This window comes from Dermochelys coriacea, chromosome 13 (assembly GCF_009764565.3).
Source record: "Dermochelys coriacea isolate rDerCor1 chromosome 13, rDerCor1.pri.v4, whole genome shotgun sequence".
NCBI classification, from domain to species: domain Eukaryota; kingdom Metazoa; phylum Chordata; order Testudines; family Dermochelyidae; genus Dermochelys; species Dermochelys coriacea.
The window spans coordinates 4,007,079-4,030,642 of record NC_050080.1 but is presented as its reverse complement, the minus strand read 5'-3'; the positions used below and the strand labels follow the sequence as shown (position 1 = coordinate 4,030,642).

The 23,564-nt window shown below is 46.7% G+C and overlaps 1 protein-coding gene across 22 annotated transcripts in view; it reads right to left on the bottom strand.

Moving 5' to 3' along the window:
• RTEL1 (regulator of telomere elongation helicase 1) overlaps nt 1-23,564 on the bottom strand; it is a 124,910-nt gene that overhangs the window by 33,628 nt on the left and 67,718 nt on the right. For 19 of the 22 annotated variants that reach the window (XR_006275466.1, XR_006275468.1, XR_006275467.1 and 16 more), the window contains 6 exons: nt 21,017-21,094; nt 19,853-19,996; nt 12,238-12,353; nt 10,421-10,544; nt 8,513-8,660; nt 3,504-3,658 (listed from right to left, as the gene is read on the bottom strand). Coding sequence is in view for 19 of the 22 variants with exons in the window: in XM_043496019.1 (XP_043351954.1) it covers nt 3,504-3,658; nt 8,513-8,660; nt 10,421-10,544; nt 12,238-12,353; nt 19,853-19,996; nt 21,017-21,094 (765 nt within the window). In the remaining 3 variants the exon portion in view is untranslated. The remainder of the gene's footprint in view (nt 1-3,503; nt 3,659-8,512; nt 8,661-10,420; nt 10,545-12,237; nt 12,354-19,852; nt 19,997-21,016; nt 21,095-23,564) is intronic. The other 3 variants (XM_043496034.1, XM_043496029.1, XM_043496025.1) reach the window with 1 other exon arrangement.

The following is a 23,564-nucleotide window of genomic DNA, read 5'->3' as shown; positions in this document are numbered from 1 at the left end:
ACGGACCACTCCCATCAAAAGGAAGGTCCTGAATGGAGGTCTGCATCTCCTGGGAGAGCCCAGCGGTTTGAAGCCAGGAGCTGTGCCTCATCACCACTGCAGATGACACCACCCTGGCTGCCAAGTCCGCCGCATCCCACGTCATCTGCAGGGCGCAGCAGACCGCTAAGGTGCCCTCCTGCACCAGGGTGATGAATTCCTGGGCCTGATCTTGCGGGAAGGACTCCTTAAATTTATGGAGATTGTCCCATAAATTGAAATTATAATGGTCCAGGAGGGCCTGGTGGTTTGCCACCCAAAACTGTAGACTTGCAGTGGAATACATTTTTTCTTCCAAACAAGTCCAGCCGCTTGGCCTCATTTTTTGGGGTAGAATTGGAGTGCCCCTGCTTCTCCTTCTCATTGGCCATGGAAACCACCAGTGAGCCATGAGGAGGGCGGGTATAAAGATATTCAAAACTTTTGGCGGGGACAAAGTACTTTTTCTCAGCTCATTTTGAGGTGGGAAGGCTGGAGGAGGGCATCTGTCAAATGGCCTTGGCAACTTTGAGGATCCCTTCATGCACTGGTAGTGCAATACGGGTAGGGGTCAAGGCTGACAGGACATTGAATAGAGTGTCTTCCTGTTCAGCCATCTCCTCCACTTGTAGGCCCAGGTTGTTGGCCACCCGCTGGAGTAAGGCATGGTGGTCCTTAAAGTCATCAGGCAGGCTGGCGCTGGAGGAGCCAGCGACCGCCTTGTCGGGGGAGGATGAGGACTACTGTCTTGGTGGAGGGGGAGGCCAGCTTGCAGGTAGGCACAGCATCTTGAGACTTGGCTACCGGGTGTGTCTCCAGTACCGTGCGGGGCGGCCGCTGTTCCATGGCAGCGGACAACAAATGGACAAAAGGGGGCATCGCCATGACTGGGATCCCCCAGGCATTCCAACCTTGCCATTGAGCAGGCCATTGCACAGACTGCCATTACCCCACTGCCACTGTGGCCAGTTCGGACACCCAATCTCGCCACTGAGATCTAGGTGACAGGCTGAAGAGGCCCTCGATTCCAGAGAACCCCCCTTTCTGGAGACCACGGTGGGGCTATTGAGGCCTGGGTCTGCCTAGAGACCATTGACACTGGTGCCCTGCCCAAGGGGACCAATACAGACAGTGTGGTGAGCAGATCTCTTGCCGAGAAGATTGGAGCTGTGAAGAAGATTGTTCCCACTGTGTCGTTGACTGGGATTGGTGTTGGGATGATGACCTTTGGGATGGCAATCTGCACCGATAACAGCTGGATCGGCGCCTCCGACAATAAGTCTCTGCTGATCTCAACGATAGCACTGATGCCTGGCGGTATGGAGGAGGAGAGCGCACCATCATCTCGAGGGATCAGCGGCACTCCACCCTCCCTAGGGAGCCTTGTCGGCTGGCTTGCCCTCTTGGGGAGCCTTAGCCGAAGCCTGTGGCACTGGCAGCGCAGGTGGAGAGCTGTGCTCCTTTGACGCCAGGGCTCTTGAAGGTATCAGTGCCGGCAGGGGATTCAGTCCAGTCCCGCTTGCAGGAGTCGGAGGAGGACCTTTCAGCAGGCTGAAGGCCCAGACAGGAGAGGGCCAACTGCGGTGCTCTACGGCAGGTGGGCAGCTCGAGGCAGGCTCTTTGCTTTCTGCTAACTGGCCCCTTTTTGTTGGCGTCACGGAGCCATGCTTCTTAGCCCTCTTCTTTGGCACCAGCAACGCACAGCAATGACACGTGGGCCCCGGTGCCAGTGGCACACTTCGCACCAATGCTGAGGTGCTGGGAGACTAATGGCGGGACAGCTCAGACCCTGGGAAGACTCCATAAGGAGGGCTCTGAGCCCGATGTGTCTCTCGTTTTGCGTGCGAGGCCGAAAGTTTTTACAAATTCGGTACCTCTCTTTAACTTGCACTTCCCCCAGGCACTTGAGACAGCTACTGTGGGGGTCACTAACAGGCACAGGCCTCTTACAGGATTCACAGGGCTTAAAACCCCACTGAAACCTAACTACTAACACTAACTACTGCAATAAACAGGTACTTAACACTAAAAATAAGTATGCAGAAAGCCTAAAGGCAAAAAGTCCATGGTAAGAAAACCACAAGTCCTTGATAAGCAAGGAAAGGTGCTCCGACTGACCACCATGGGCGGTAAGAAGGAATTGAGAGGCTGTAGGGCCGGCAGTGCCTGATATTTTAGTGCATGAGCGCAGCACTCAAGGGGGCGACAACTGGCCTTACGGATACCACTAAGGTAAAAATCTCCAATGACTGCACACATGGGCACATGCACACCTACAACGGAATTGACATGAGCAAGCACTCAAAGAATATATTCGCATATTCAGCAGGGTCCTGCCTGTTCGTATATGATTGCTGAATACATACTTTTGTCATCCACCTAGATCTTTGTTCATAGTTGGTTTTCAGATTTAAATTTAGAAGATAAAAATACCCTCAAGATATGTTGGGTTTAAGAACTGGCCATTGATGTTCTTCTCTTTCATAACTGCAGTTCTCATTGCCTAGAGATGCTCAAAGTTGTGCGAGTTTGAGCAGGATAAACACAACTACCATACGGCTTTTTAATTCATTTGATTTAATTAATCAAATGGGTTCAGGTGAAGGGGTGCTTATTCCCCTGACTGGCAAATGGCACCCCGTATTGAACAGCTCTATGCACAAGAAATATTTCCATAAGAGACATCTCTGTGTTAAGGAACACTGATTAGCAGGAACAGTAAAACTATTTCTGCATGTAATGGAGTCGGGGCCATATTGAGACAGGAAACCAGGCTACTCCAATGAAACTCCATGACTAATTGAAAAAATTCATTTCTGGAATAGCGGGAGGAAACCAGCCTGATCAGAAACGTATTATTTCACTTAGACTTCCCAGTTAGAGACTATTCTCTCTCTAGAAGAGGCCTAAGGAAAAGCAGTAGCATAGAAGACGCTTACTAACCCTCCTGTGCAATGGCATTGCAGAGCTCCTGTGGCTCAGTGATAAGGTACTTCTATCTGTGCAGTGTGGGCTCTGAGAGCAACAGAGTCTATTTCACATTTGAATGCTGCTCCACATGCAGATAAAAATTCAAGACGTTCCAGTTTTCAGGTAATACATATTCACATTCAAACAACTACAGTGAATGTCCACCATGAGGTTCTGCATATATAGCAACCTCTTTTTGAGGACTCCTCAGGCCTAAAAGTAGAATGCTAACTTCTGGCAGTCTGTGTCTCACCTATAGCACTGATAAGTTCATTATTAGCACCAATGTGAATGTGTAGGTCACATACTAGAACGTGGCAGGGTGTCCTTCTCCAAAAAGAAGCTATTACTCAAGCTCATCTCTAGACCTTTCTTGTTAATGGTGCTGAATTACAAGGTATTTTTTGGAAGGGATTTGGATCCATCGCCCATAAATTGTCAACCAAACATTTAACTTTAGGACCAGTAATTCACTCAAACCTACATACAGCTCTTCTGTATGCGATCACCATTACCTTTTCCTCTCCTGGCAAGCGGTCATCTTCTGTCCCTTCACTGCTCTTCTCACTGTGCTCCAATGCATCCAGGAGCCCAATGGGCTGCTTCCTTGATGAGATCAGCTCTTGATCATACTCCACACACAGGCTGGTTGCTCCATCCCCCAGCAGTCCTACAACATCAAGACAGAATGTAAACAGACCTGTTATTTACCCTGCAGTAACTGTGGTTTTCCAAGATGTAGACAGTTAGGGTGGACCCTGCAATAGGTGAGCACATGCCTTACATGCACAAGACTGACTCTCTGAGAGAGAGCGAGAGAGAGAGAAGTGGTGTCCATTGAAGCTGTGTATGGGAACTATGCCTCCTTGTGCTCTCATATGAGGGCATAAAACATGGGGCAGCTGCAATCCTCCCTGAGTTCCCTTGCAATTCAAAGCCTGTGTTGCAGAGGAACCTGAAAAGTAGGGATGAAGGGCAGATCATGGGATACAAAGGGAATTCCTTGGAATTTCAAAGAACCAGAAAAGTTAGTGAGTTGCCTTGCAGAACTTGGAGACTAGCACATTCCTCAAGCAGGCAGATGCTCCTGCCTGTGCTCTGGTGAAATGTGCCTTGATGTTCAATTACTTGCTTGATGTATGGCCCCGGTGATGGTGAGGAGCATAACTCCTTCAGGATTGATGACGACATATAAGCCACTTTCAGTACTGGAGTCATGCCGTTGGATAGCTCACCACTGACAATGGGCCTGGTTCAGCCTGAGCATCATCCCACAAGGACAGGACTGACACCAATGGTATGACCATCGTTGTCAGGAGAATCTGATCTTTCTCTCCATCCCTCGATACTGTGAGGGTCTTGGAGGGCTTCTCCCCAGAGGTCCTGCTGTGCCCGTCTGTGTGGGAGGGCTTTAAGCTTCTGCTCCAGTACTCAGAGTGGCCACTTCCAATGCTCGACTTCAGTATCTGAGATGTTGGTGCCAGCTTTGTCATCAAAGCAGAAGTCAACTCTGGTGCTGGTGTCGGTGATGTATACTCCTTGGTAGTCTTTGTCACCTGTCTGCTTGATGGGGTGCTAAATGATGCTGGTTTGTTCAGTAGGAAGATTCTGGAGCTTGTTGCCTCTGGATCTGTAGTCTGGGCCCAGAAGGTGGAGTTTCAACCTCACATCTCATGACTTGTGAGGTGTCCAGGCTAAGTATACTGAGCACCTGTTCAGAACATGAGATTCTCCCAAGCAGAAAATGACATCTACTGTGTCTGTCTTTAAGGGGAATTAGTCCATTGCAGGATGGACAGGGTTAGAAGCCTGCAGATTTTGAATCCATCGCTATAGAAACACTGTACGGTGGGGCTGAGGTGGGGGTGGGGAGGGTTGGACAGGGAGTCTGTAAGGGGTGTCTGAGAAGAAGTGTTCGGTTCTAATATAGTGATCAGTCCACAGTGGTTGAAACAGAAGATGAGAAGTGGTTTTGAAGATTTTCAGAAGGACCAGAAGGAATTTTGCCTGACTTAAGAACTAGTGGGTCAGACACTCACTGATTTCCATCTCGTTGCCATGGGCGGTAAGAGGGAAGTGAAGCAGGGTGGCAGTCACCCTGCCCTCTATGCCCTTCTATAGAACATGAGGCAGCTCAGTAGGACCCCTGTGCAGCTCTGACAGACTGCTGGTCAAAACATATCTGGACCCTACAGGGGGATCAACACTGACACATACGCCAAGAAGAAATTGACATACCTCCTCCTCCTCTTACATGCCTGGCGATACGCCAATGTTTCCAATAACTCTGATGGATTCTACAGGATTTCCTATCACACATCCCTGCTAACCCTCTGGGGCAACCCAGTAGTGTGTGCTGGTTTCTCTCATCCTTTGTCTCACTTGCAGCGGAACTGCACTGAATAGCTGAGTCAACAAAAGTCAGTTTAGCTGATCTTTTCCAACTTGGGGACTTTATACCTTGTGATAGGGTCAGGCCAGATGGCTAAAGGAGAGTAATCCTATTGGGATCCGGAGGCAGATATATTAGGCCCAGGTTAAGTAGGTCCCTTTTCCCTGAGTAAGGTAACAGGGAAGGTTCCAGAACAATCAGGAATTTTCTGGAAACAATTAAGGCAGACAGGCTGATTGGAACACCTGCAGCCAATCAAGAAGGTGCTAGAATCAATTAAGACTGGCAGGCTAATCAGGGCACCTGGGTTTAAAAAGGAGCTCACTTCAGGTTGTGGTGCGCATGTGAGGAGCTGGGAGCAAGAGGCGCAAGAAGCTGAGAGTGAAAAGGTGTACTACTGGAAGACTGAGGTGTACAAGCATTATCAGACATCAGAAGGAAGGTTCTGTGGTGAGAATAAAGAGGGTGTTGGGAGGACGCCATGGGGAAGTAGCTCAGGGAGTTGTAGCTGTCACACAGCTGTTACAGGAACCACTGTAGACAGCTGCAATCCACAGGGCCCTGGGCTGGAACCCAGAGTAGAGGGTGGGCCCGGATTCCCCATCTTTCCATGCTCCCAACTCCCTACTTGATACCAGAGGAGTTGACCTTGACTGTGGGTTCCACCAGAGGGGAAGGTTTCTGGCCTGTTCCCCGATCCACTAGGTGGCTTAGCGGAGACTGCGGGGATTGTTCTTCTTCCTTTTCCCCATGCTGGCTAGTGATGAGGCTAACTGAGTGAACAGCAGATTTGAGCCACGAAAGTGGCCAAACTGAGGGCTGCCATGAACCTCTAAGGCGAGCAAATCCGCCAATAAGCGCAGGACCCACCAAGACAGAGGAGGAACTTTGTCACAACCTGTAATTCTGACTTTTGTATTTAAAGGATGGACTTCTACATCAGGGAAAGCTTGAATAAAATCAGATTTAAACTCAAAACACTTTACACCCAGTGAGCTTCAGAAATCTTACTGCCACTCTTACTACCAAAGTTATTTGTATTTAAACACTGTGGGTCTCTGAATCGCCCTCAGAGCCCAATTCCTGGAATGAAGTCTGAGTAATTAACTTTTGACATGGCACAAGATTAATATTAGCACACACATTTTCTATGGTGTTATAGAAGACTTTTTTTTTTAACTTGTTAAAATGAGACTATTAGCTACTATTAGTCACATAAATTACTATACTAGACAATCACCTCACTGATTGAGCTTACAAAGTGCTTGTCATTACATGTACCAAACTGACATCTTATTGCCATGTATTCAAGCTTCCTGTCCATGAAACATATTCTCATCCTTTAGGGCCCAGTTGTTTCTGTTTGTAGATACTTTAACCCTACAGTTCCAGGTTCTGGCAACATCAGTTTGATGCTTCTAAAAAGGCATTCTCCCCACACACAAAAAATCACCTATTTCTCTTTAGTTTGTGAGACTACCTACCTTTGTAAAAAGAAAAGAAGTACTTGTGGCACCTTAGAGACTAACAAATTTATTAGTCTCTAAGGTGCCACAAGTACTCCTTTTCTTTTTGCGAATACAGACTAACACGGCTGCTACTCTGAAACCTACCTACCTTTGTGTCAGTTACTAAGAGTAGCTAAATATTTTTACTTCTGGCAAAACAATCAGAGTAACAATCAGACAAAGTTGTATGCAGAGTTGCTGTAGCCATGCTGGTCTCAATATATTAGAAAAACAAGATGGGTGAGGTAACATCTTTTACTGGACCAACTTCTGTTGGTGAGAGCAATAAGCTTTTGAGATTACACAGTGGCTTGAGGAAGAGCTCTGTGTAATCTCAAAAGGCTGTCTGTCTCTCTCCAACAGAAGTTGGTCCAATAAAAGATATTACTTCACCCATCTTGTCTCTCTAATCAGAAAGTATCAGGAAAGCAAGAATAATTTCTAAGAACACCAGCTAGCTTGGAGACCATATTTACTGTAATGAAACATTGTCAAATTCAGGAACAGCAAGTAGTCCATAACAGAATGGTCTGTTCTAATTTCTTTGGCATGAAAAACATTTTACCTTTGACATCAGTTAAGCTCAATTTTTTAGGTCACTGGTTCATTTGATATCAATGCCCTCATTTTGTTTTCGGAGCTATCACAATGTACAGGAGACTAGTATTGAACAGAATGGGAGATGAGGTATGTAGCTAACAGCATTTAGCATCTTTATTAGGAGGATTTCAAATACTTTACAAAGGTGAATAAGAATCATCACCCCCATTTTGAAGATGGAAAAATGGAGGCAGGGTTTCAGATGGCAAGTCAGTGGCAGTGTCAGAATCAGAACCCAAGCCTTCTGACTTCTTGTCGCCTATTCTAAGCAGCAGACTATCTCGCCTTCCAGAATAGTCAGCCTTGGTCAGAATTCAAGTCATATCAAATAAATCCATGATGAAATTCAACCTGTTGAAGCCTCAGATGTTCAAGGCTGTTCATCAAGGAGGAAAAATACCAAAATATTTCATGTGGGGTAACTATTTGACATTCCCTCCACCTGGACATCTCAGTGGCCAGACGTTTTTTCATTTTTCATTTCAGGTCCAATTTAGAACCCTTAAAAGAAACATCCTCAGGCACCTGTACCAATGGAGCAGGGGATGGCATGTGTTTATTCACAGTGAAAGCTGAGTTGTACAGCTAGAAAATTTTTGGAGTTTTTAAATGCAAATAAAAGACTCTTTCCTGTCTGCCTGGTCGCCTACTCTCTCTACCCCCATATGCTGCCCCCTTTCCATGCATCCCCAGTCTGCTGTCATCTCATGCGCTTTGGTACCCAACCACCTTCAGGTCCCCACTCCGTACCTATCAGTCTCTTCCTTCCAGTCTTTCCATTCCCCCATGTGTTTCCCCAGACCCCTTCTGTTAGTCTATACCCCTTTTGATTCTTGGCCCTCCTCTGTTTAACCCCTCTTGGATCCTTGCCCCTCTGCATTTCCTAGTCTCCCTGTTCCACCTCTGGCTTGGCCCAGAATCTTTGGATTAAAAAAAAAAAAAACAAAACCCGTGCATGTGTTTTCCTATAATACAAGGAAGACACAATTGTAAACAATTTAGAAATGTAAACACCCAGACTTACCCATTCGCTTCCTCTTCAAACTAGGAACATGGTCATCTAAATTCTTGGCTTTTGTCCGGGACAGGGGCTGCCCAGATGACGTGGATGATGTCGGGTCCCCTCCACATATGGTGCTAGGGCAGAAGCTCCGTGTTGGGGGTGGGGGCATCTACACAAAGACTGGAAAACGTTACACTAGGCAAACACTACTGTTCCACTTCAAAGGCTGAACGTATTTCAATGAAAGAACCCAGGAGCAAAGCTGAAGATAAACTGAATTTTGATGGTGGATTTTGAGAGGTCTGAACACATATGCACCTGAGATGCGATTGAATAATTAGAAATTAGCATGGGCAGATTAAGCAGAGATGGGGAGGTTCAGCACAGAAACACACAGGTGGAACAGAGGGATAATGCAACTCTAAAGGGATGCCAGAGTGGGAAGCATCACACAAAATCTTGATGTTCTCTCTGCAATGCAGCCCCTTTTGATACAGATGCACTATTCTTTGGCCCCCCTTTACAATGAGATAGTTCTCTTTTGAACCCCCCCTAAATGCATGAGAATTCTAAGCTCAATTTCAGGCTCACACCTCTCACCCACAAATACTTACACAAAGTACCCTGCCACCTTTATTGTGTATTCTTTTGAAGGCACTATCTTACACTTAGCCCTCAACTTCAAAATCCCTTTGTCTATCAGCCATGCCTCACTATAGCATGCAAACTGTATTGTACTATGACAGGTTTCAGAGTAGCAGCCATGTTAGTCTGTATCCGGAAAAAAAGAGTACATGTGGCACATCCAGCAATGCCCCTCTGCCGTGTACATTGGCCAAACTGGACAGTCTCTACGTAAAAGAATAAATGGACACAAATCAGACATCAAGAATTATAACATTCAAAAACCAGTCGGAGAACACTTCAATCTCCCTGGTCACTCGATTACAGACCTAAAAGTGGCAATTCTTCAACAAAAAAAACTTCAAAAACAGACTCCAACGAGAGACTGCTGAATTGGAATTAATTTGCAAACTGGACACCATTAAATTAGGCTTGAATAAAGACTGGGAGTGGATGTGTCATTACACAAAGTAAAACTATTTCCCCACGTTTATTCCCCCCGCCCTACTGTTCCTCACACATTCTTGTCAACTCCTGGAAATGGCCCACCTTGATTATCACTACAAAATTTTTTTTTCCCCCTCTCCTGCTGGTAATAGCTCACCTTACCTGATCACTCTCATTACAGTGTGTATGCTAACACCCATTGTTTCATGTTCTCTGTGTATATAAAATCTCTCCACTATATTTTCCACTGCATGCATCCGATGAAGTGGGCTGTAGCTCACGAAAGCTTATGCTCAAATAAATTTGTTAGTCTCTTAGGTGCCACAAGTACTCTTTCTTTTTGTGTATTGTACTAATGAATCAAAGAGCTCCTTAATGCCAAGGCAGAAGCCAAAGTATTAAAGATGTCCTAGTACCAAAAGGGCAAATGATAGGATGATTTCTGGCCTGTGCTATTAACCGCTGCTGCTTCTTGTTTTACATACCAGCCAGCTTAGACCTAAATAATTTGAGAGTCTGATCAATTTTTCCAAACTTGTGTCCTCTCCATGTGGGTGACGAGGGGAGTCTTCAGTTTCACTCCCTCATTTTATATACCAGACCAAAGCAACTTGTGTGTAGAGGCAGTCTGGATGAGAGGAAGACAAGAGAAGAGTTTTTTCCTTTGAAATCTAACCCAAAAGGCCCTGTAACTTGGTGACACATACCCTGCCCTTCCCTGGGAGGGCTGACCCTCAGAATCCTGAGTAAAGGAGATCACTTAAGAATGATGAGATCCTCTGCCCAACCCTCCTATGGCTGAGTGCGCTTAGTCCCTGACACCCTTGGACAAAAACTCCTTCGTCTCACAATACCTACGATTTTTTGAGCAATTCGGAAGAACTGGGACACCTCTCTGACTGCATGCCCGAAGTTGTTGTAAACCTTGACATAAGGGCGGACCCAGGAGGGCAGCTGGGATCTTACATCATTATTCACGAACCTGTGGATAATTGGAAAATGGGAGAAAAATCCTTCAAACAGCTCCACTAAATTAATCTCTCAGCAGAAAGCAGCTTTGAACATCTCAACTGAGGAGCTGGCACAGGGATGTGAGTGAAGTCTTAAGAGCATACGCAGACACTGTCCTCAACATTACAAATTAAATTTCATAGTATAGTTCCCTACTCCTGGGAATGCCAAGGAAGGAACCAAAAAGCTAAGCAGGAACAGTAAAAACAAGCAGATAGGTAAGAACACAAAAAAAACCTGGGATTGATCTTTGTCCCCAGGAGAGCAAGAGTTAGCTGGAGCCAGGGTGTTTGTGTCTATCACTACAGCTCTGTACTGAACTGCAGCATTCCTGCTAGGCACCAGTTATATCATGCTATCCAAAACTGACTGGCAGCTGCATAAGGTAGAAAAATGCTCATTAGGGATTGGGCTGAAATCACCATATTTATTTCCACTTGTGAACACAGACTAGGATTCATACCCAGATGTCCAGAAACGAAAGGCTCATTCTAAACCAGTGGTTCTCAAACTTCTGTATTGGTGACCCCTTTTACACAGCAAGCCTTTGAGTGCAACCCTCCTTATAAATTAAAATCACCTTTTTTATGTTTAATACTATTATAAATGTTGGAGGTGAAGCAGGGCTTGGGGGTGGAGGCTGACAGGTTGCGACCCCCTCCCACGTAATAACCTCAACCCCCTGAGGGGTCATGACCCCCAGTTTGAGAACCCTTGTTCTAGACTATTAGTTCTCTGGGTCATCTACCCCATAATCATTAATATCAATCTTGAGATCGTTTATTTTTGAATGAAACTTTATTGTATCCAGCAGTTTTCTGGGGACTAAATCAGAAATAAACAAAAGGAAGAAGCTGCATGTATTGCAGAGACCAGATGAAAGGCCTGAGAAACAAAACATTATGGAAAAATGGAAATAACCAGCTTTCTTCTTCAGAAACCGAAATTGGAAGCATGCAAAATACAAAGTGGTGATTCACTCTCATTCTTAAGAAAACAAGGAGGATATGCATGCTCAGAAGGTTCACAACATCGCTACCAACACACCTTGCAAAATGGTCAAACAAAACTCCTACTCAAGCTGACATGTTTCATGGCAATGGCAGGAATTCACTCATTTCCCAGAAACATGATTCTGGTTAGAAATACAAGAGAGACCATTTTTAGATTTTCTGGCAATATGTAACTTCTTCCTGCACCTCCCTTAAAAACTTCAATTACCATTCACTCTCTTCTCAAACTTAGTGTAGAGCAGGACTGGAACCTCTGTATTCACATAACTTGTATTAGCATTTCAGGAAGTTCTAACTCCTGGCATGAAAAGGGTTAAAAAAGATGTATAAAGAAAGATATAGACCTACACACACCCACAAATAATCACTGACAGCTTATTCTGCACCTGCTAATACTACTAACAGCCTCACGGAAGGATAAGGAGAAAGAAGCTTTTGGGAAAGGAGAACAGAGGATGAACATGTATGGTATTTTCACTTATTAGGGAGAATGGTACCTAGCTCATTGTTGATGATCACTAAGGACTTGTAGCCTTCAACTAGTCATACTAGTGCACTTATACACACAGTATATACAGGTGTGCGTGTTGGACAGAGGAATGTTGACACATACATCATTTATAGCCCATCCTATTCAACACAAGAATTCACCTGTGGTCACAAAGGAAAATGGCACCATAGTCCTGGCGATGTCTGATAACCCTGCCAATGGCCTGGTTCACAGCCCGGGAAGCCTGCTGCCGATACCACTCACGCCCGGATAAATACTAAAAAGGGGGGAGGGGGGAAGGAGGCGGAGGGAGAGAGAAAGAGAGAGAGAGGGGATCAGGCTAGTCAAATACGAGTAAATACTCGTTTAATGTTGTAGTTATGTTCTTGAAAAATGCGACTTTAAGCGAAACGACGTTAAGAGAATCCAATTTCCCCATAAGAATTAATGTAAATAGGGGAGGTTAGGTTCCAGGGATTTCTTTCCCCCCTGCCTGCTAGTACAGTACTTTATCCACTACTTGTGGGATTCTCTGGAAGAGCAGCCCATTGGAGCTAGCAGGTGGGGGCCTGGAACCAGGGTGGGCCGGTAGCCCCCCTATCAGCTTCCCTCCACACACTCCCCAGCGCCTCCTGATTGTCGATGGGCCCCGCGGATCAGCGCCTCCCTCCTCCTCCTGAACACGGTGAAACAACTGTTTTGCCGCATTCAGAAGAAGAGGGGAGGGAGCGGGGAGGCTGCATGCCGTGTCCTTGCTCCTCCCCCTCCCGAACCTCCTGAATGTGGCGAAAGAGCTGCTTCGCTGCATTCAGGAGGGGAAGGCTCTGATCCACGGGGCTCGCAGGTAGGAGGCACTGAAGGGTGGTAGCGGAGAGGAACTAGTAGGGGGGCTGCCGGCCCACCCTAGTTCCGAGCCCCCACCCACAAAACAACGTTATAAGTGAACATTGCACAACTTTAAAGGAGTAGGTTCCCTAATAGATCAGCGACGTAACACTAACCGGGATGACGTTAATAGAGGAGTTACTGTAGGTAAAAATGTATTCTCAGTGCAGGGGCTACTTGTCTCAGTCTCCAATACATGCTATAAACGTATCTCTAAAAGGTGAGAGTCAAGTGCAAAACTCTGCTAAATCAATCACTTCCGACTAAACTGAGGCACTACTAATTGCTATAGAACCCTGACCTAATAAATAATTCTGCTGTTTAGCCACCGAATTAGGGTGCTTGTAGCCCTGGCCCTACAATGCACTTACCATGTCATTAAATAGCTAACAGCTACCCTGCAAGATGATAAAGAAAAATGACATAGTATTTGTACTCAAACCTGAAAGGCTGCCGAATAGAGCCTACCACACCCATGGTTTATACGTCTTTACCAATTTCCTTTTGGGCCAAATATTCTCTTTGAAAGATGAATGGTTTTCATTCATTCAAGCTATTTTGACTGTAACTGTGTTCAAAAAATGTATGATTATGTTTGATTATAAAAAATGATTACTCACCTTCTTGTAACTGTTGTTCAAGATGTGTTGTTCATGTCCATTCCCATCAGGTGTGTAAGCGCCATGTGCATGTAGTTGGAAAGTTTTTCCTTTAACGGCTCCCGTCGGGTCAGCTGTGGAGCCCCCGGAGTAGCACTCAATATACAACCCTGCAGACCCGACCTGCCCTTCAGTTCCCTCTTGCCAGCTACTCAAACAGAGGGTAAGGAGGGTGGGTACTGGAATGGACAGGAATACCACATCTTGAAGAACAGTTACGAGAATGAGTAACCGTTTTTTCTTCGAGGGCTTGTTCACCTCGATTCCAATCAGGTGACTCCCAAGCTCTCCCCTGGAGATGGTCAGAGCTAAGGAATTGTTAAGTGGAGCACCACTCTGCCAAATGCTGCATCATCTCTGGCATGCTGGGTGATAGCATAGTGAGTGGTAAACGTATCCACCGATGACCAGGTTGCAGCTCTGCAGATCTCCTGAATGGGGATCTGGGCCAGGAAAGCAGCTGATGAGGCTTGCACCCTTGTGGAGTGTGCCGTAATAGCCAGGGCTGGGACCTGAGCCAGTTCGTAGCATGTGTGGATGCAGTCTGTGATCCAGAAAGAAATATGATGGGAAGAGAACAGGAGCCCTTTCATCCAGTCTGCCACTGCCACAAATAATTGGTTCGATTTCCTAAAAGCTTTAGTGTGCTCGATGTAGAATGCTAGTGCATGCTGGACATCCAGTGAGTGAAGCCTCTGCTCCCATACTAGTATGAGATTTGGGATAAAAGACTGTAGAAAAGTGTCTTGGCTACTATGAAATAGGGACACCACCTTGGAAGGAAGGCTGGGTGAGGCTTGAGTTGAACCTTGTCCTTGTGGAAGACCATGTAGGGTGGGTTGGAGGTTAGTGCTTTTAACTTGGACACCCTCCTAGCTGATGTAATGGCAACCAGGAATGCCACCTTCGACGACAAATATAAAAGGGAGCACGTCACCAGCCGTTAGAAAGGGGGCCCCCATTAATCTTGAAAGGACCAGATGAAGGTCCCATGCAGGGACAGGTTGTCGAGCCTGTGGATATAATCTTTCCAGGCCCTTGAGGAAATGCCCTACCATAGGGTTGGTGAACATGGAATGCCCAAAGTCTCCTGGGTGGAAGGCAGAGATAGCAGCGAGGTGCACCCTGACGGATGATCTTGTCAGGCCCTGATGCTTCAGGTATAAGAGGTACTCCAGGACAAGTGGTATAGGTGTCTGGAATGGAAGTGTGCGATGCTGGGCACACCAGCAAGTGAACCTTTTCCATTTAGCTAGGTAAGTGGCCCTGGTGGATGGTTTTCTGCAGCCGAGAAGAACCTTCCTTACAGATTCCAAGCACCAGAGCGCCATTGGGTTTAACCATGAAGCTTCCAAGTTGTGAGATGGAGGGACTGGAGGTCTGGGTGGCGAAGGCAACCGTGGTCCTGTGTGATCAGATCAGGGTAAAGTGGTAACACGATTGGGGTGTCCACTGACAGCTGCAGAAGTGTGGTGTACCAGTGTTGTCAGTGCCACACTGGGGCCAGCAGGATTACCTTCGCCTTGTCTCTGCGGATCTTGACAGCACCTTGTGCAATAAGTGGAATGGATGGAAAGGCATACATGAGGCATTCTCCCCAGGGTAGCAGGAACGCTCCCCAGGCTAGCAGGAACGCTTCCAAGATCGAACCCGGGCTGCGCTTCTGGAAGGAGCAGAACGTTGGGCACTTTCTGTTGCTCTGGGTGGCAAACAGAGCAACCTGGGGAAACCCCCACCTTTGGAAGATGAAATGCATGACATCCAAATGGATGGATCACTCGCGGTGGCGGAACGATCTGCTGAGGTGATCCGATAGTTTGTTCTGCACTCCCAGAGATAGGATACCTCCAAGTGAATGCAGTGGGCTATGCAGAACTCCCATAGCTGGAGGGCTTCCCAGCATAGCGGGGAGGAACAAGCTCCACCCTGTTTGTGGATGTAGAACATGGCAGTGGTGTTAACAGTCATCACTGTCACGCACTGACCTTGTAGTTGGGACAGGAAGGTGTGGCAGGCTAGCTGCATTGCTCTGCGTTCCTTGATACTGATAGGGAGTGAGAGCTCGTCCTGTGACCATAGACCCTGTGTTTGGAGATCTCCCAGGTGAGCGCCCCAACCCAGAGCTGACTCATCCATTACTAGAGACCAAGAGGGCTGTGGACTGATGAAGGGAACTCCTTTGCAGACTGTCCAAGGGTCAAGCCACCGACAAGAGGGACTTGAGTACGTGATCTGGCACTGACACCACTGAGACTAGGCTGTCTCATGTTGGGCGACAGGTTGAAGTGAGCCACGCTTGGAGTAGTCTGAGCTTCAGTCTGGCATGTCTGACCACGCAAGTTCAGGCTGCCAAGGAGACTCATGCATCCCCATGCTGTTGTGGTGGGGTATCACCTGAGGCTTTGGATAATGTCTGTCGTCACTTGGAATCGGGCCTCAGAAGATTGCCCTTGCTTGTACCAAGTCCAGCACCACCCCGATGAATTCTATTCTTGGGTCGGTGACAAGGTCAACTTGTTCACGTTGAGGAGGAGTCCCAACCTCTTGACAGTAGCTCTGACTAGTCAGACTTGAGACTCCACCTGCTCCCTGGAACGCCCCCGTAACAGCCAGTCATCAAAGTGGGGATATACCTGAACCTGCCTCCTGCGAAGAAAGGCCGCAATCAGTGATATGGTGGAGACTTGGGGGGCTGTCAATAGGCGGAATGGGAGGACCGTGAACTGATAATGTTTGTGGTTGACCACAAATGGCAGAAATGGTCTGTGCATGGGCCGAATGGATATGTGAAAATACGTGTCCATGTCAAGGGTGGTGTACCAGTCTCCTAGATCCAAGGAGGATATGATCGTGCTCAGGGAGACCATGTGGCACTTCAGCTTGACCAAGAACTGGTTGAGTCCTCGCAGGTCTAAAATGGGTCTGAGACCCCCATTTACTTTGGGGATTAGGAAATAACAGGAATAGAATCCCCTGCCCCTTAGCTCCTGAGGAACCTCATCCACTGCCCCCATGGCGAGGAGTGACTGCACCTCCTGGATAAGGAGTTGCTCATGAGAAGGGTCCCTGAAGAGGGACGGGAGGGAGGGGAGGAGCAGAACTGGAGAGAATATCTCACCTCTACCGTGAGAAGGACCCAGCAGTCCAATGTTATTTGGGACCAGGCACCGTAGAAATGGGATAGCTAATTCAGGAAGCACTGGGAAGGATCCGGTGTAGTGGTGGGTACGCCATCCTCGGGCGTCCCTTCAAAAGGCCTGGTTTGAGCCCGACGAAGATTTGGCTGGGCCCTGGCCCTGATGGGGGGTTGCAACAGTCTGTGCCTGCCATTCTTACCCCTCCTTCTATAGAAGTCCTGTCTTTGAGAAAGGTAGGAACACTGCTGTTGAGGCTGTGGTTTGAAGTGTTTACGCTGGGTAGCAGGAGTATGCATACCCAGCAACTTCATGGTCACCGAAGAGTCCTTCAGGCTGTGCAGCTTGGAGTCTGTCTGCTCTGAGAATAATCCTGTGCCCTCAAACAGCAGGTCCTGAAGGGTTTGCTGCACTTCAGGGGACAGCCCAGATGCCTGCAGCCATGAACCCCTTCTCATGGCTAAACCTGCTGAGAAGGTGCGGTGGCAGAGTCCGCCGCATTAAGGAAGGTTCGTGCCACCACTCTCCCTTAGTCAATAATGGCCATGAATTCAGTTCTGGAGTCTTATGAAATAGGTTCCTTAAACTTCAACCTGGAGACCCACGAGTTGAAGTTCTATCTGCTGAGGATAGCTTGTTGATTAGCTATCCTCTGCTGCAGGGCCCCCGTTGAGTAGACCTTCCTACCAAAAAGGTCTAATCTTTTAGACTCCTGGGATTTTGGAGTCGGTCCTTGTTGGCCCTGCCTCTCCTTCTCGTTGACCGTGGTCACTACTAGGGAGAAGGGCTGTGGTGTGAGAACAAGTACCCATATCCCTTGGATGGGACAAAGTACTTGCACTCTACGTCCCTCGCCGTAGGCGGGATCGATGCCAGGGTCGCCACAGTGTTTTGATATTGCTCTGTATAGTTTTTATCAAGGGCAGAACTACCCTGGAGGGACCCTCTGGCATCAAGCTATGGACCATGGGGTCCTCTTGTTAGATAATTTCTTCTGCTTGCAATCCCATGTTGCAAGCGATTCTGCGCAAGAGGTCCTGGTGTGCATGGTGATCTATCAGGGGATGTCCCAAGGCCAAAGTCCCCGCAATCGCCTCATCCAGGGATGAAGATGAGGAGGCTAGAGGCAGTACTGAGTTCTCCTGACCATCCAGTTCTCTAGCATCCTCCTGGTCAGTGCCTGTGGGCTCTGCGCTGAATGTAGTCGCGGCAGCAGTAGTCTGGCCGGCTGTCACCAGGGCTGCTTCGACGATGTCCTGGATGGACTGTGGGTCCTGTCCTGGCGTCAGTTCCAATCCCCGAGAAATGCCGGGAAATTTTTATATGGCTGGGGTGCTTGGGTTTCAGAGACAACCGAGCAAGAGCCACTGGAAAATGAGCCCTGGGCCTGGTGATAAGCCCAGGGAGTCCAGAACGGTCACTGAGGCTGCGGCTGCCAACGTGGAGGCCATGCCGCTGGTGCCTCACTTCTGTGCCAATTCGACCTGTGACTGGTGCAGCATGAGTAAAAGGAGTCCCCATCCGAGTCAGACAACACTGATCTGATCATGACAACCACAGTGGCGTCGAGTGGTGCGGAGCAGAGGAACAGGGCTGCTCCACGGGTGCCAGGGACTCATGCACGGAGTCCCTAGCTGGGGAATGGTGCCTCAGCGATGGTGAACCCTAGCAGTGTCGAGGTGAATGGTGCCATGTCACAGAAGGTGATTGCCGCATCATGGCCAGCTTGCCTCTAGATGGTGCCGGACATGGTGCCACAGAGGCTTGTCCCTGATAGCCAGAAGTTGAGGGGCCGTCATTGCTATTAGGTCCCTGGAGGCTTCAAAAGTGTCTGGGATGGAGGGAGACCAACTCCTCCACCTGACATTGTCTGTCCAGGGAGTCGCTGGGCACTGGACTCAACAGTCCCCTCCAGGGAACCGAAGTCAGCAGCACCGACTCCTGGTACTTGGGTGCTGAGTGCTCCTTCGTGGGATGCACTGCTGTTCCGCCTGGCGCTGCCTTCGGCACCGGGGAACAATCCCTGTCCATCTTCTTTTGTCACCTGTGCGGCACTTGTGAGTGCGAGCGATGCCTGGTTGACTGCGCCACTTCCGGTGCCGGGGACCGCCGGTGCCTAGGGTCTCGAGTCAGTGTCTTTCCTCAGTGCCATGTCATGCACCGAGGCTGGGGTACTCCGCACCGACATGCTTAGTGTCAGATCCCGGCATTCTGTGGCGAGATGCGGAAGGAAAGCAGACTCCATCAAAAGTTGTTTCAGCCAGAAATCCCGCTCTTTCTTTGTCCTAGTGCGGAAAGACCTGCAGATTTTGCACCTGTCTGTTTGGTGTCCTTCCCCCAGATCCTTCAGGCATGTGTCTTGGGGGTCACCCATTGGCATGGGCTTCTTGCAGGTCCTGCAAGGTTTAAGTCCTTGGCCCCGAGGCCTGCCCCAGGGCCAAGGGAAGGTAAGGGATGGGGAGAACCCTGCACACTAACCCAAACTATTATATATACTATGTACAGGAAATTAAAATGAACTACTAACTAAAACCTAGACTGAACTACAGACTAAAGAAGAAAGCTAAGGGAACTAAAGGGGGGTCAGGTCAGCAGGGTCATATATTGAGTGCCATGAAAGTACCACTCCAGGGGGCTCCACAGCCGACCCGATGAAAGCTGCTAAGGGAAAAAAACTTTCTGACAACTGTGCATGCAGCGTGTGCACACCTGATTGGAATTGACGTGAACAAGCACTCGAAGAAACACCACAGTAATCAGATGTGGAAAAACTGATTACTAACCTGAACTGTCACTGCTGTTCTTTGAGATATGTTACAAATGTTCTTTGAACTTCAGGTGTGTGTGCATCCTGTGTACCAGGTGCACACACATTTGAAGTGAAACAGACACGTGCAATCCCTTGAAGATTTTAAAATTTCAGCACAACCCAGCAGGAGGTGGGGGTGGGAGAGGGGTGTCAAATTTGTATGGTTTGATAGAGGAGGCTTGCTTACTGTGGTCTCACAGAGATGGGAAGAAAAGCCATATGCTGGAGAGAGAAACTATGAGACAATGGACTGGCAAAAAAAAATTTGCAAAAAGTTTCCCAATCTTACCTGCGCCCCTGAACCTTGTCTTTTCATTTCATCCAGGAATTGCATCTTTAAAACGACTCTTGGTTCCATGCGAGGGGGAAATGGAAGCCCAGTGATGATAACACCTCGTCCATTCATGTCTGCAAAGTCCAAGCCTTCGCTGGCCTGAAGATGAACAGTGTTTTCAATCACTAACAGCGTATTAAGTGACATATCAGAGCAGTTCAGGGGTTGTGGCCTCTCTGCCTTAAATTACACATCTAACAATTGTAGTTTGAGAGTAGTGGAAACAATTTGAACTGGATTCCTTACTTTTATTGCCAGGGCTTTAATCCCAGTGGTTTCCTACTACCAGGCCTTGACCGAGTAACATATCAGCCAAAGGGTGTGAGGAGAGGTTTCTCTGCTTCTCTCCTATTTCTATGGTTTCTGAGATAGTAAGCATTTCAAACATCTGCCAGATTTCCAGGCTGTGTTGCCAGCACACCCATTACTGATTATACATTTCATGCCTGAACTTTCTGAACTATCTATACACCAGAGGATGACCATTAGTAACAACATGATTTACAAGAAGTGTGCTCCTCTTCTAGGGCACCGTATAACAAAATGCAATATAATAAGACCTCCCGCAACATTCAAAACAAATACAACCATTTCAAGAGGATTAAATTCACTTCTAAAAATAGAAAAAATGACGACTGTAAAACCACCAAAACTGGCAGAAGGGCTCCAGGGCAGGCACTGGGTTTGTACTAACTGTAGCTCGTATTTTGAAATTGAACAACATTTCAGACAGTTGTTTCTTTATAACGTTAGGCTGACAGAAACATTTGTCAAGTCTTGTCTAATACAGTCTCTCTTATACAGTAATACAGCTCTTCTGTGAGCAACCAAAAGAAAATGTAGGAAAGTATGAAGCTGTTCCCCTTTGAGATCATACACATATTACCAGTAAAACCATGAATGACAGACCTGTGCACTTAAAATAGAGTTGGAAAAACTATGCATTCTGCATTTGCTCCTTTATTTCACTAGGGCTTTTTTATACATGTGATTATTTATAGATACACAAAAACACACATTTCTCTTTGCTAAAAGTAGTATCTGGAAGAGCTACAATCTTCCAAACTCAATGCAAAAAGTAGCTTGCTCTCAAGAATGACAAACTCTGTTCTACATTACCTTTCCCCGACATACTGCCAAGAAAGTAGCTCCACTAGACTTGGGACAGACAATCTTATCATAATATGCATCCATGATCTACAAGACAAACAGGTTAGATAAGAGGAAGAGGGAAAACCACCTACTTTACACACATGCAACGAACAAACTTGTACATCATAACAAGTCTGACTCACATACTGAGACTCAAGGTGTAGTTAACTAGGCTTACTGTCATTTTCCTTACTGGAGTATAACTGGATGTTAGAAATATTTGCTTTCCAAAAGCCCCTTATTACAAAGAATCCCACAGATCTTCTGACAGACATAACATTGTGATGTCATCTATCTCTGAAGGGAAAACAAAGAACTTATTATGCAGTAGTCTTATGACTCCACATTGGCAAAAGAGGAAAACAAAATAAATCATTTACTCTAATCATTGTCAAGGAGAAGAGGCTGGAATTCAGGAGAAGAGAAAAAGGTGGGAAAAGGGTGAGGAATTTCAACAAATTAGGAAACTAGAAGAATATTCATTTAAAACTTTAATTTTGTTTTCTATAAACTATTTATGATGCAAGCAGCACATGCCAGAACTGCAACAATATCTGTAAATATGAAGAATCTTATTTTAACAATTTCACTAGGTACAGAAAAATAAGTCTGTTGCCACCAAGGCCTAAACAACTAAACCTTACGTTGATCTAGCCACATCACTCAGAGCTGTGAAAAATTTCACACTTTGTATGACGTAGTGAGGTCAACCTAACCCCCGCTGTAGACAAAGCTAGGTTGATGCAAGAATTCTTCTTTTGACCTAGCTACCACCTTTCAGGGAGGTGGATTTATGACAGTGATGGAAAAATGTAACAAAGATTTTAGTCAGGAACTTCCTTTAACATGTTACAGGCTTATTGCCTCAGAAGAGGCAATGTTTCTGTGAAAATTGGTATAAACAGTACCTAGCAACTTCCTGGATTACTAACATGTTCTTTCCTCTACACGTTAAACAGCTGGTATTACAAACTTTTGTTATCTTTTTAGCAGAGAAATACTTATCTGTAAATCTAATCTTGTTTCTAAATTAGGTCACTTCCATCTAATTTTGTAATTGTTTCTTTTCAATAAACAATTTAAACAGTAAAAAATATTGTACACCATCAGCCATTAGTGCACGTAACAAGGAAGTTGACTTCTCTTTCCCCTCTTGACAAATGGCCAGCCCATGACTGTAACAGCTGTACAGTTGGCCTCCTCTTCCCTTACAACTATTGAATACCAGTATCTTCCAGCAATGCAACCAAGAAACACTATCTAAACAAAGCTGTGCCAAGGAGAGAGACACATACACAGTAGTATTTATATTGAGAAGTGGTAGAAGTTTCCCTTCCCTCTACTAGAGCTCATTGCCTTCTTTTTTTGGTTGCTTCTAAACCATCCCCGCTTGCATGTGTCCGCGCGCGCCTTGGAAACGCATCAGATTTTTAAATTTTAATTTTTTTTTTTTTATTAAAGATGCCAATGGAAGGATACACTTTAGAGCCCCTTTACACCCAAACCAAACGGCTTCCCAGCCCCCTGGGAATTACTGGGTTCAATACTGGTGTCGAAGAAAAGGAATATGCCATCGGTGTGATATTCCAGCTGAGTTGCTTCTACAAAGGCAGATCCTGATGGCGCCCCTGATTACCATAATTGAGCTCCTGGGCAACAGTTAGTGTTGCCCGGACAAGTTAAAGCATTCTGAATTTAAAACAAAAAAACAAAAAAAACCCCACACTTATGTTACCGTGAAAATTTTCATAATCAAAAACAAACTGCAACAAGTTGGAGGGAAATTGCCAGCAGAATATCCAAGGGTTGGATTTCCAGTGCTGACTGTTGCAATGACAGACTGAGCTAAGCTTTTCTAAGCTATCCTTCACCGTGGTGTCTAAGTAGGGTGACCAGATAGCAACTGTGAAAAAATGTCACAAGGGGTGCGGGTAATAGGTGCCTATGTAAGAAAAAGTCCCAAAAACGGGACATCTGGTCACCCTATGTCTAAGCACGTGGTACTAATATCCGGAGCGCAGGCAGATTTCAAACCATGACTATATTAGCCCTGGTCTACACTACGAGTTTAGGTCGAATTTAGCAGTGTTAGATTGATTTAACCCTGCACCTGGTCCACACGACGAAGCCATTTTTGTCGACTTAAAGGGCTCTTAAAATCTATTTCTGTACTCCTCCCCGACGAGGGGATTACCACTGAAATCAATATCGCCAGGTCGAATTTGGGTAGTGTGGACATAATTCAATGGTATTGGCCTCCGGGAGCTATCCTAGAGTGCTCCATTGTGACCCCTCTGAACAGCGCTTTCAACTGAGATGCACTAGCCAAGTACACAGGAAAAGCACTAAGAACTTTTGAATTTCATTTCCTGAAATTTGGCCAGCATGGCATGACCATGCAGAGCTCATCAGCAGAGTTGACCATGCAGTCCCAGAATCGCAAAAGAGCTCCAGCATGGACCGAATGGGAGGTACTGGATCCGATCCCTGTATGGGGAGACGAATCCGTGCTATC